General features: G+C 36.1%; 2 protein-coding genes across 2 annotated transcripts in view; one reads left to right on the forward strand and one right to left on the reverse strand.

Annotated features, from left to right (window-relative positions):
• The window catches only part of LOC121372105 (adhesion G protein-coupled receptor E2-like), a 34,055-nt gene extending 20,355 nt beyond the window's left edge, over positions 1-13,700 (forward strand). Inside the window, exons 5-9 of the mRNA XM_041498369.1 lie at positions 4,241-4,363; positions 5,650-5,772; positions 7,262-7,384; positions 9,756-9,878; positions 13,552-13,700. Of these exons, the coding sequence (XP_041354303.1) occupies positions 4,241-4,363; positions 5,650-5,772; positions 7,262-7,384; positions 9,756-9,878; positions 13,552-13,700 (641 nt within the window). The remainder of the gene's footprint in view (positions 1-4,240; positions 4,364-5,649; positions 5,773-7,261; positions 7,385-9,755; positions 9,879-13,551) is intronic.
• Positions 13,701-13,737: 37 nt separating this feature from the next.
• The window catches only part of LOC121372107 (fibrillin-1-like), a 14,900-nt gene continuing 14,879 nt past the window's right edge, over positions 13,738-13,758 (reverse strand). The window contains exon 6 of the mRNA XM_041498371.1: positions 13,738-13,742. Coding sequence (XP_041354305.1) covers positions 13,738-13,742 — 5 coding nt within the window. The remainder of the gene's footprint in view (positions 13,743-13,758) is intronic.

Genomic DNA, 13,758 nt, shown 5'->3' on the forward strand with positions numbered 1-13,758 from the left:
CATTTTGGAATGCGATCCTCAACACCACATAATAGGAATATGTTATGCGGCGATATGACTTTAAAAACTCATACCGACGGATTAGAATTTTTAGAAATGTGCGAAAGGCAGACCAAAACACACACACGGACTGATCCAAGAAACACAAGAAAACGTCCTCCTCGTATGTGGGCTACGCCAGTCAATCCCAATAGATGTCCAGTTGAAATGTACAAAAAAAATCAAATCTGTCCGACCTTCTGACTACCATAACGTATCAACTCCATTTTATCTCGCCACTGCCTGTAAAACTACCCCAGTTGAAGGTCAGCTTTGGTTTAAACGCCAACCAGTTGGAAAAAACAAACTGGATATGCTGGTAAAACATGATTTCTGATGCGAAAATAGTTGGTGACGATTTCGGCATGTGCCTGATGATGAAATCAAAGCCTTTGTTAAAGAAAATGAAAATAAACATACTTCAAACAAAACAAAATATGACGTAAACATACTGAAGGCTTACATAAAAAAATATTGAACATGACACGAGAAACTTCGAAAACATTCCATACAGTGAACTGAACGTGATTTTATGCAAGTTTTTCATTTCCGTGAAAACATATAAATGGTGACGAGTATGAACCTTCCAGCTTGAGAGGCATGCTTTCTAGCTTCGATAGATACTTGAGGCGGGGAAATTATAGGGTGTCTTTGATTTTAGATTCTGTATATACTAAGACACGAGAGGTCTTGAATTCTAAACAAAAACAACTGAAAAAAAAGGTGGAAAGGGGAACTTACCCTTTCAAGCTCAACCAATATCTGACGACGAAGTGGAACACTTATGGAAGACAGGCCAGGTGGGTGAACATAACCCACAGTCATTGCTCAGTACACTTTGGAGGAAAACAGGCCAGTTGGGTGTACTTAACCCACAGTCATTGCTCAGTACACTTTGGTGGAAAACAGGCCAGTTGGGTGCACATAACCCACAGTCATTGCTCAATACACTTTGGAGGAAAACAGGCCAGTTGGGTACACATAACCCACAATCATTGCTCAATACACTTTGGTGGAAAACAGGCCAGTTGGGTGCACATAACCCATAGTCATTGCTCAATACACTTTGGTGGAAAACAGGCCAGTTGGGTGCACAAAACCCACAGTCATTGCTCAATACACTTTGGTGGAAAACAGGCCAGTTGGGTACACATAACCCACAGTCATTGCTCAATACACTTTGGTGGAAAACAGGCCAGTTGGGTGCACATAACCCATAGTCATTGCTCAATACACTTTGGTGGAAAAGAGGCCAGTTGGGTGCACATAACCCACAGTCATTGCTCAATACACTTTGGTGGAAAACAGGCCAATTGGGTGCACATACACCACAGTCATTTCTCGGTACACTTTGGTGGAAAACAAGCCAGTTGGGTGCACATAACCCACAGTCATTGCACAATACACTTTGGTGGAAAAACAGGCCAATTGGGTGCACATAACCCACTGTCATTGCTTAGTACACTTTGGTGGAAAACAGGCCAATGGGGTGCACATAACCCACAGCCATTGCTCAGTACACTTATATTTTTCACGATAGCATGCCTTATTGGAAGTTACCCGTATTGTACTTAGCAGTATTTGTTAAGTCCATAGTTTTCACCTATATGACGAAAATACATGTATAACCCTCAACGTCAAACTGTATTTTAAGATATCAACGAGTGTTTGAATGTCACAAACAAATGTGACGCTCACGCTGACTGTAAAAACTCAGTCGGGTCATACAGCTGTTCTTGTCAATCAGGATACACCGGAGATGGCTTTAACTGTACTCTCACAGGAAAGAATCATAGTTTTAATTAACTTACCACAGTCGGAATTATATAGACTGCACATATCAACGTCTATTGCAAGTTTTCCAAATATCTAGATGTCAAGTTGACAATATAATTATATGCTACTGACATAATACAGAAATAGGGGATAATAAACGAGTTACCAGTTATTATCTGGTTTATGTCCCGAGTGAAATAAAGCGCATGACAACTGAACATTAAGTCACCAGGGACATACATCTGATAATAACTGGTACTGAGTTACTGTTTATATTGATACCTCAGTCATTATTTTTGTTTGCTTAAGAACATTCTATTTTCATGATTTAAAAAAAAAAAACCAAATTCTATTTATTCTGTCAAAAACATTCATATGAATTGTATTAAAACAGCAGTTTATTACAAATTTGACAATAAAAACTGAGAGACGTAACTTTAAAATGCAAACGCTTTAAAGTACATGACGTTATTTGCCAAATCATGATGACGTCATATTTAGTTTACCGGAAAAGTCATTGGTCTGTAATCTTTAAATTGTAGAATAGTCCAATGATACTGTACGTTATAGCAATGTCTAATGATTTCACAGCGAAAAATTATGATTTGTATTGTCTCGGTTATCGGTGTCCACGAATACAACGTTCCAAGATATAATTTATATGTGATATATATATTTATCATATCACTACTAAGGAATAGCATTGGGCACGCCCATTACATAAATCACATATTTTGAGACATAAGTATGCAAATATTTAGAACATAAGTATGCAAATTACATTATTATGCAAATTATATACCGAAAACGTAGAACTATTTTCACCTGTCAAAATTGTTGACAAACAAACATGGCGTCTTTTGAAGTCGGAGATAGCGTTACTATCGATAAAAAAGGAAGTGCTACAATCAAAGCAACTCTACCTTCCGGTAATTATATAGTTATGATTCAAGCTGAATTGTCACCAGAACGTTTAGTTAGTGCAAACAGGGGATCGAAGCAGACGCCACAATCCGGCAGGCCCAAAAACAAAACTCGTAGATTTGTAGAAGTAGATGATACGATGATTGGTAATGTCATTACAGAAAATGAAAATAAGAATACTGCCAAAAAAACCTCTACACGACATGCGCATTTTTGAAAACTATCTACAATCAATCAATGAGTCCAGACCAATACATGAAATGCCCCCCCCCCCCCCCCCCCCCCCCCGTAAAGAACTCGATGTAATTCTGTGCAAGTTTTACATCAGTGTATGAAAAGAAACCGGGGGACATTACGAACCGAACAGTCTTACCTCTTTCTAAAGCAACATCGTAATAAATGTGGCTCAGCCTAAAAGTCCTGTTGTCCCCCTAAAACGACGAAGACTTATTTTCGACAGACTCAGACTGAACTTGATGAAGCCCTTAAATAGGTCAGTGACGTAGATAGGCCTATGTCTGACAATGACGTAGTACTCGGCAAAATGCCGCGAAAAGTTATTTTGAAAACTTTGGCTATTGTCAATTATTTTATTATAATTTCATTGTTTATATATAAAACTGTTAAATTAGTATTAAATTGTTTAAATAGCTACAATCTTTGTTTCCGCTTTTAACCTAGTTTCAGAAAGGATAGATAACCTTCAAGGTGTATTGACAAACCGATTATCAGCTGAGTGATTGACATGTACATGTATTCATACGTCATAACAGATTGTTACGTCCGAGCGTTGGGGTTTTGTTTATTAATCATTTAAGTGGAAAATAAACAAAATTGACAGTGATATGATAAATAGAATTCGTCACTCGTATTTTTTAATATGGGAAATATCAACCTCGGCCTGTTAATCTGTATTTGTCTCGGCAGAGCCTCGACAAATACAGGTTAACGAAGCCTCGGTTGATATTTCCCATATTAAAAAATACTCGTGACGAATCCTCTCTCTCTCTCTCTCTCTCTCTCTCTCTCTCTCTCTCTCTCTCTCTCTCTCTCTCTCTCTATATATATATATATATATATATATATATATATATTTATATATGCCATGCTAATGCTACCTGCACCAACACCAATGACTCTTATGTGTGTGAATGTTAGTCTGGATTCAGCGGCAGTGTATTCAACTGCACGGGTAAGTGACGCGGTTGTTGATTGTATCTATATATCTACTAGTTAGGTATTGCTAATACATCTGTACTTGGCCTGTTTCTCAGTCATATTTTAGAACTATTTACTAATTTTGTTTATCTGTAATACATAGTTTTAAAATATGCCTTAAACATAAAATAGAACAAATTTGCATATGTAGATGTTTATTATTAAATTCATTATTTTATGAAGATACGTTTGGTCCATATGATAGAGAGGCATTTGCGTATACCAGTGTATTGTGTTGCATGTTGTTATTATTTTTATTGTTGAATGTGTTTCTGTATTTCAGATGTTGATGAATGTTCTGCTGGAACTCACATTTGTCCTACTGAGGCATACTGTATCAACTATCCTGGCGCTTACTCGTGTGCATGCAAGACAGGATATACCGGCTCTGGGTTTCTTTGTCAAGGTATAATACATTAATATAACCATTAATCCCTTTTTGGTCCTCCCGTCTGTCTGTATATGGTGTTCCAGACCTTGTTTTGAACTTCTCTGTGCGGCTTTGTTATGGACAATTACAGATACTGTTTGGGTTTCATGACTATATGCCCATTTTTGATAGAATTGTGAATTTTGAAATTAGAAGACATTACAAATAATATCCCAGATTTTGTTTTTACAAGGACTCATTGAATCAAGATACAGAGTTGTAATGTTGTGCATATCTTTATCATATCCACTTACAGATCAGGTTTGAGTTTCATGAGTTATGATCCTTGATTTTAGGCGATATTTAAACCATTAATGTTACGGTTTTTGTTTTGCAATACGACAATATATTGAGCTGACATTTTGCATCTAGCTACGTTTTATTATGGAGCACTGCAGATCAAGTGAAACGTTATTTATATAGGCCTACCAGCTGTTTATCGATCCTCTTGTGATACTGAATAAATATTCTTTAAACAAGATCAAGTTTGAATTTCTTGGGACATTTACTCATTTTTCACAGAATTGTGATCTTGAACATATGACCTTGAATACTTTTCTGGACCTTGCAATGTTTCAAGTATTAAAGTAAAGTTTTGTATTAATCTTTATCATGCAGAGTTACATTTATGTAAAGGATAACCTTTATGATGTGTTAACCGTGTTTGACAAAGTTATGAACTTTGAACTTTAGAAATGTTACAACCATCGCATTATCAGAGTTTCAGGACTTCTTTTCAAAGCTTTCAACAACAATAACAAAAAATAATAATCCCCGAAAAACAAATACGCAAACAAACAAACAACAACAACAACAACAACAAAAAATAAACTCTGATCTGACATTTTATGTATAGCTTTATCACACAGAATTACAGATCAAGGTTTTTATATTCTTATATTCATTATATTCATACATTACATTCGCATAACTATGTATTGGACCTAGCAGGGGATATTTATTTCTTTAGCGTTATTCTCAGGGTAATTGTTAAACAAGATTCCATGTTTTATATCAGAATGATACACAATACTTATTCATTAAAGAACCCAGAATGGTTTGACGCTGTTCCGATGTCCATGGGCACTTTGACGTTATGCTTGACCAACGCAACACTTTTATTTAAACTGCAACACTAAATTGTTAGCTCTACGGGTACTTATACAACGTGTATTCCTAGACATTAATTGATCTTTTTCAAATACATTTTTCAGTTAAAATATATTTCAACAAACAATATTGATGTTTCCTTTTCTGTGTAGATGTTGATGAATGCAGTACTGGAAGACACACATGTGATAGTAATGCTGTTTGTACCAACAATGAAGGATCTTACGACTGTAGGTGTAACTCGGGATACACTGGAGATGGATTCAGCTGTGCAGGTGAGGAGCAACGTTTCTCTTCATTTTATCTTTCTCCATCTGACTAGAAATAAATATTTATTTTCATTTCAATTCATCAGGAATCATTTAATCAAAACATACTTTTTTTATTCCATTCCAACTGGTATTTAGGCACAGGCTAGAGTTCATAAAGCATATTGATATGGTTATAAAAATATATACCAATGCAATCTACATTGTGTCAAGAAGTGGCATTCTCTAAAACGGGATTGACAGAAATTATATTTTAATAAATGTACTAAGACACACATTTGTGAATCACGTGAAGCTATTTTCTGTTTCAGAGCAACTTCACTGGCAATCTGAATGTCACTGAGAGATCAAAACTAACAAACAATTTAACGGAAACAGATAGAAATATTTTAAGAAAACATTTGTTTTCGTTATTTTATTAACAAAGCTATGTAAGCGTCTGCCAACGTCTGCAATCTCTACTATTATGTTGACACATTTCCATATCAACAAACAAACTGAACTGACTGCGTTTAAAGATGTATCTGGCATATCACCTCACCAGAAAAAGTCTCATGCTCAGCCGCACACACACATACACATAAAATAGAAGAAAACAAAAGCATAAAGAAAAACAAAACAAAAACAAAACAAACCTCAAAACAGCGATCTCTCGCATTAATAACATAAAAATGACAGTCGACATTTTGCATTATCTGTTTTTATAGATGTAACAAACATGCTTCGTATGAGCTTCTCTAGTTTATTTGTTTTTATGCAAACACAATCTTGTTTTGCTATAGATTGTTCCATACACTGTGCTGTACGAGATATGATGTATGACTTTTCTTGTGCTATGTCTACAAGTATTTCAACCAACAGTTTCAACTAGTTTGGTGTTTAAGATAATAACAATTAGATATTCCCGTAATTTATTCAACGAACAAACTTAACTGACTGCGTTTTTAAACAAAACAATGTGGATTTCTTTCAGTATGAACTATTACATATATGTGCCCTTAAGCACTCATGCAATTTTGTTATTGATAATATGAAATGTTTGACAGTCACACCTTTAGTGGATATTGCGAATAATGCTTTGTTCATATATATCCAAATGGCGGGTGGCACCGTTGGGATAGGATATATTCACATTTCGCGAACATCATATTTGATCACTGTTTCTATAGTGATTCATTAATGCATGTCATCACATCTATTTATTCCAATGAGCTCTGACCTGTGCTAGTGTTGATTTTGTAAACCAGTCTGGGAGTGACAATCTTCTCGAGACGATATAGTATCCAACAAAAGGTCTAGCTGACCTCCTATAGTCTAGATAGAAATTAATTTAGCTAAATGCCCATTCGACTGCATTGTGCAGAGATTCGGTCTCGGAACACAGATTTTTATGTAACTGGGAGTGACATACTTTTATTAAAACATACAGTAATGACTTGTTCCTACTCACAATACGATATAAAATCATGATGCGTACGATTTATTGTCTTAATAGATATCAATGAATGTACACGTGGAACCCACACCTGTGACACTAATGCTGACTGCAATAACACTGTAGCTTCCTACGAGTGTAACTGCAAATCTGGATTCAGAGGTGATGGATTCTCCTGTATAGGTAAGAACCATGCGCTTATTAGATCCAATGCATTCAGGCTATACAAAATCATTCTTATCACTATGCCACTAGATAATATTTAGGGGCACTTCAAAATTCCTAGGGTGTGTTCACCCCAGCCCCCCCCCCCCCCCCCCCCGTACCCGCACATGTTTATTATTATTATTTTTATTCCACTGACCCTTTCCTTTTTCTCCTTTGAATTCCATATCATTTCATCCCCATCTGGCAAATCCTACTATCTTTCAACTTAACAGCTATCCACCTCCACCTCCCAGTCCTTGTCTCTCCACACATCTGTCATTCCCCATCAGCTTTTAGCTGTGGGCTTAGTCTGACGATATGTTCTAGATTGTTAAGCAATATAGCCCCACGCTTTGGTGTCGGTTCCTTAGTTCCTTTCATCTTACCCGTGGTGTATCCCATAGTCGGACCACGGGAATGTCTAACCTATTTTTTAGCAATTGCTGAATGGCTGAAGAACGTTACGCCTACAAGTCACATATTGTTCAGCGGGAAGTAAATTGGTACATTGTTTTAAAAAGTAACACGGTCACTAACTTCAGTAATAAATTTACAATATAAATCTATACAAATTAAATAATTATTTTCTTACAAAAGCACCAAAACAAACTAAAAGTAAATATTATTAAATAGTTTTGTTTCATTTTCCATTACTACATTTCAAAAGGGCACCTCCAGTATTGAGGGAGTTAGCAGCGTTAAAAAGAACACCTATACCAAGGGCTGTGGATCGGGGGGCAGATGTCATGACACACAAACCACGTTTCCCTACTACTCTGTCCAGAAGTCTTGAAATGTCGTATTTTAATACCTGAAATTAACAATTGTGATCTTGAACATATGACCTTGAATACTTTTTCGGACCTTGCAATGTTTCAAGATATTACAGTAAAGTTTTGTATTAATCTTTATCATGCAGTGTTACATTCATGTAAAGGATAACGTTCGTGGTGTTTTAACCATTTTTGACACAGTTATGACCCTTGAAGTTAAGACATGTTACAACCATCGCAATGTCAGAGATTCAGGACACAAAATACACAAACAAACAATAAAAACAACAACAACAACAAATAAACCCTGATCTGATATTTTGTGTGTAGCCTTATCACAAAAAAATACAGATCAAGGTTTTCAATTTGTTATATTCATTTATTATCCACGTGGTTCAACATAACCGAGTTAATAATAATCATACGAAACACACGTGTAATAACAACATGCCATGCCATCGCTGAAGCTACGGTACATTTGATTGGTTAAAAATGACATTGACCTTCTCACGTGATTACTTAGATCGAACTAGTTCTCCTATTCAATACTTTCCTTGCAATGTTTCAAGTATTAAAGTAAAGTTTTGTGTTCATCTTTATCATGCAGAGTTACATTTATGTAAAGGATAACCTTTATGATGTGTTAACCGTGTTTGACACAGTTATGAACTTTGAATTTTAGAAATGTTACAACCATCGCATTATCAGTTTCAGGACTTCTTTTCAAAGCTTTCAACAACAATAACAAAACATAATAATCCCCGAAAAACAAATACACAAACAAACAAACAAAAACAACAACAACTTAAAATAAACTCTGCTCTGACATTTTATGTATAGGTCGAGGCATGGGATTTTTAATCCAGACCCCGACTCCAAACCCTGAGTGAGTGCTTCGCAAGGCTCAATGGGTAGGTGTAAACCACTTGCACCGACCAGTGATGAATAACTGGTTCAACAAAGGCCATGGTTTGTGCTATCCTGCCTGTGGGAAGCGCAAATAAAAGATCCCTTGCTGCCAATCGGAAGAGTAGCCCATGTAGTGGCGACAGCGGGTTTCCTCTCAAAATCTGTGTGGTCCTTAACCATATGTCTGACGCCATATAACCGTAAATAAAATGTGTTGAGTGCGTCGTTAAATAAAACACTTCTTTCTTTTTATGTATAGCTTTATCACAAAGAATTACAGATCAATGTTTTGAAATTCTTATATTCATTATATTCATACATTACATTCGCATGACTATGTATTGGACCTAGCAGGGGATATTTATTTCTTTAGCGTTATTCTCAGGGTAATTGTTAAACAAGATTCCATGTTTTATGTCAGAATGATACACAATACTTATTCATTAAAGAACCCAGAATGGTTTGACGCTGTTCCGATGTCCATGGGCACTTTGACGTTATGCTTGACCAACGCAACACTTTTATTTAAACTGCAACACTAAATTGTTAGCTCTACGGGTACTTATACAACGTGTATTCCTAGACATTAATTGATCTTTTTCAAATACATTTTTCAGTTAAAATATATTTCAACAAACAATATTGATGTTTCCTTTTCTGTGTAGATGTTGATGAATGCAGTACTGGAAGACACACATGTGATAGTAATGCTGTTTGTACCAACAATGAAGGATCTTACGACTGTAAGTGTAACTCGGGATACGCTGGAGATGGATTCAGCTGTGCAGGTGAGGAGCAACGTTTCTCTTCATTTTATCTGTCTCCATCTGACTAGAAATAAATATTTATTTTCATTTCAATTTATCAGGAATCATTTAATCAAAACATACTTTTTTTTTATTCGATTCCAACTGGTATTTAGGCACAGGCTAGAGTTCATAAAGCATGTTGATATGGTTATAAAGATATATACCAATGCAATCTACATTGTGTCAAGAAGTGGCATTCTCTAAAACGGGATTGACAGAAATTATATTTTAATAAATGTACTAAGACACACATTTGTGAATCACGTGAAGCTATTTTCTATTTCAGAGCAACTTCACTGGCAATCTTAATGTCACTGAGAGATCAAAACTAACAAACAATTTAACCGAAACAGATAGAAATATTTTAAGAAAACATTTGTTTTCGTTATTTTATTAACAAAGCTATGTAAGCGTCTGCCAACGTCTGCAATCTCTACTATTATGTTGACACATTTCCATATCAACGAACAAACTGAACTGACTGCGTTTAAAGATGTATCTGGCATATCACCTCACCAGAAAAAGTCTCATGCTCAGCCGCACACACATATACACATAAAATAGAAGAAAACAAAAACATAAAGAAAAACAAAACAAAAACAAAACAAACCTCAAAACAGCGATCTCTCGAATTAATAACATAAAAAAGACAGTCGACATTTTGCATTATCTGTTTTCATAGATGTAACAAACATGCTTCGTATGAGCTTCTCTAGTTTATTTGTTTTTATGCAAACACAATCTTGTTTTGCTATAGATTGTTCCATCCACTGTGCTGTACGAGATATGATGTCTGACTTTTCTTGTGTTATGTCTACAAGTATTTCAACCAACAGTTTCAACTACTTTGGTGTTTAAGATAATAACAATTAGATATTCCCGTAATGTATTCAACAAACAAACTGAACTGACTGCGTTTTTAAACAAAACAATGTGGATTTCTTTCAGTATGAACTATAACATATATGTGCCCTTAAGCACTCATGCAATTTTGTTATTGATAATATGAAATGTTTGACAGTCACACCTTTAGTGGATATTGCGAATAATGCTTTGTTCATATATATCCACATGGCGGGTTCCACCGTTGGGATAGGATATATTCACATTTCGCGAACATCATATTTGGTCACTGTTTCTATAGTGATTCATTAATGCATGTCATCGTATCTATTTATTCCAATGAGCTCTGACCTGTGCTAGTGTTGATTTTGTAAACCAATCTGGGAGTGACAATTTTCTCGAGACGATTTAGTATCCAGTAAAAGATCTAGCTGACCTCCTATAGTCTAGATAGAAATTAATTTAGCTAAATGCCCATCGACTGCATTGTGCAGAGATTCGGTCTTGGAATACAGATTTTTATGTAACTTGGAGTGACATACTTTTATTAAAACATACAGTAATGATTTGTTCCTACTCACAATACGATATAAAATCATGATGCGTACGTTGTATTGTCTTAATAGATATCAATGAATCTACACGTGGAACCCACACCTGTGACACTAATGCTGACAGGCTATACAAAATCATTCTTATCACTATGCCACTAGATAATATTTAGGGGCATTTCAAAATTCCTAGGGTGTGTTCACCCCAGCTCCTCTCCCCCCCCCCCCCCACACCCGCAGATGTTTATTATTATTTTTTATCCCACTGACCCTTTCCTTTTTCTCATTTGAATTCCATATCATTTCATCCCCATCTGACAAATCCTACTATCTTTCAACTTATCAGCTATCCACCTCCACCTCCCAGTCCTTGTCTCTCACACATCTGTCATTCCCCATCAGCTTTTAGCTGTGGGCTTAGTCTGACGATATGTTCTAGATTGTTAAGCAATATTGCACCACGCTTTGGCGTCGGTTCCTTGGTTCCTTTCATCTTACCCGTGGTGTATCCCATAGTCGGACCACGGGAATGTCTAACCTATTTTTTTAGCAATTGTTGAATGGGTGAAGAACGTTACGCCTACAAGTCACACATTGTTCAGCGGGAAGTAAATTGGAACATTGTTTTTAAAAGTAACACTTTCAGTAACTTCAGTAATAAATTTACAATATAAATCTATAAAAAATAAATAATTATTTTCTTACAAAAGCACCAAAACAAACTAAAAGTAAATATTATTAAATAGTTTTGTTTCATTTTCCATTACTACGTTTCAAAAGGGCACCTCCAGTATTGAGGGAATTAGCAGCGTTAAAAAGAACACCTATACCAAGGGCTGTCGATCGGGGGGCAGAGGTCATGACACACAAACCACGTTTCCCTATTACTCTGTCCAGAAGTCTTGAAATGTCGTATTTTAATACCTGAAATTAACAATTTTCTTGGGGAAGCAAGCCCCCCCTCCCCTCCCCAAACAGGATTGGGTCCACAAATACATGTATTTTCACCCAGAGACATTCACCCCACCCTAGATCCCATTTCCAAATATACTCAGCGGGCCCCATATAAGAGACTTGAAAAGTACACTTCTTTCCCCCCAACTACCTGTTACATACATACTCACGAAAAGAAGTTCCTGTGCATCATTAACATTTCAGTGAGATTTATATTTTTAAAATTTAAAAGAAAGAGAGAGGAAACCCGCTGATAGGCAATTCTTTTCGATTAGCAGCAAGGGATCTTTTATATGCACCATCCCACAGACAGGATAGTACATACCACGGCCTTTGTTATACCAGTTGTGGAGCACTGGCTGGAACTCGCCCAATGGGTCCACCGATGGGGACCGATCCCAGATTGACCGCGCATCATGCGTTTAAAAAAACCTGTCTTCGTAAATTCGGCCCAATGCCTCAAATAGCAGGAACAAACTATTTGTTTTCTTATCCATGTGTTCATCTGACTTTGATTCAGATCATGAATAAACTGCCTTATTGCAGTACCTCTTTGTTTAGTGGTTTTTCGAAGGGTAATGTTTATTGTTTGTTATATTCAATTGTCAAGTAACCTGCTAGTATGTGTGTAATACATATAACTACAGTAAATGTGGTGATTGAATTAATGTAAAAAGATCTATTTAAAATAATTTTTCTTTAGTTTGTTTTGATGAGTTTTTTGTTTGTTTGTTGTTGTTTTTGTGTTCTTAAGGGGAAATTTTGTTATCTTTTATTTATTTTGTTTTGTATCGTTTTTTTTTGTTTTTTTTTGTTGGGGTTTCTTATTGGGTGGATGTGCAAATTTCCATGGGCAAGGCGTCTTTGCTACACGTTTCAGATGTAAACGAGTGTTCCGCAGGATCACGGGTATGTGATGATAACACTGTTTGTGCAACACAAAAGGGTCGTACACGTGCACCTGCGAGGCTGGCTTCACTGGAGATGGTCGCACCTGTTAAGTTATTTCATATCTTAGAACTGTTTCCTCAGTGCTAGCGAATTTCGCTATTGCCTTGATATGCAGAAAAAAGCAATGAATGTCAAACGTTCAAAACAAAATGAATATAATGAATGGAAGTGTTTACCAATATAAGTTAATATTTGACAAGTGTAATACAAATGACACAAATAGTAATACTAAACAACAGAGCCAATTAGCCATGCTTTTCTAGTGATATTGACTTCTTCTACAAAGATGTATTGCGAGATGCACTGACTCTTGCCAGCTATGTGATCATCGTACTGTTTAAACTAATCAACAGATATCAACGAGTGTCACGATGGGACGGCGAACTGTCCTCCGAGATCGCAGTGTGTCAATACCGGGGGATCGTACAGGTGTGTCTGTCCAGACGGATCAACACCAGGTCGAACTGGTTGCAAAGGTAGTGTTAAAATAGTTATTGTATAAATACGTTTGTAGGTGAAGGGGCCAAGTAAACCCAGAGTTAAACTAGTTATTGTATAAA

Source organism: Gigantopelta aegis, chromosome 4 (genome assembly GCF_016097555.1).
Source record: "Gigantopelta aegis isolate Gae_Host chromosome 4, Gae_host_genome, whole genome shotgun sequence".
Lineage (NCBI taxonomy): Eukaryota > Metazoa > Mollusca > Gastropoda > Neomphalida > Peltospiridae > Gigantopelta > Gigantopelta aegis.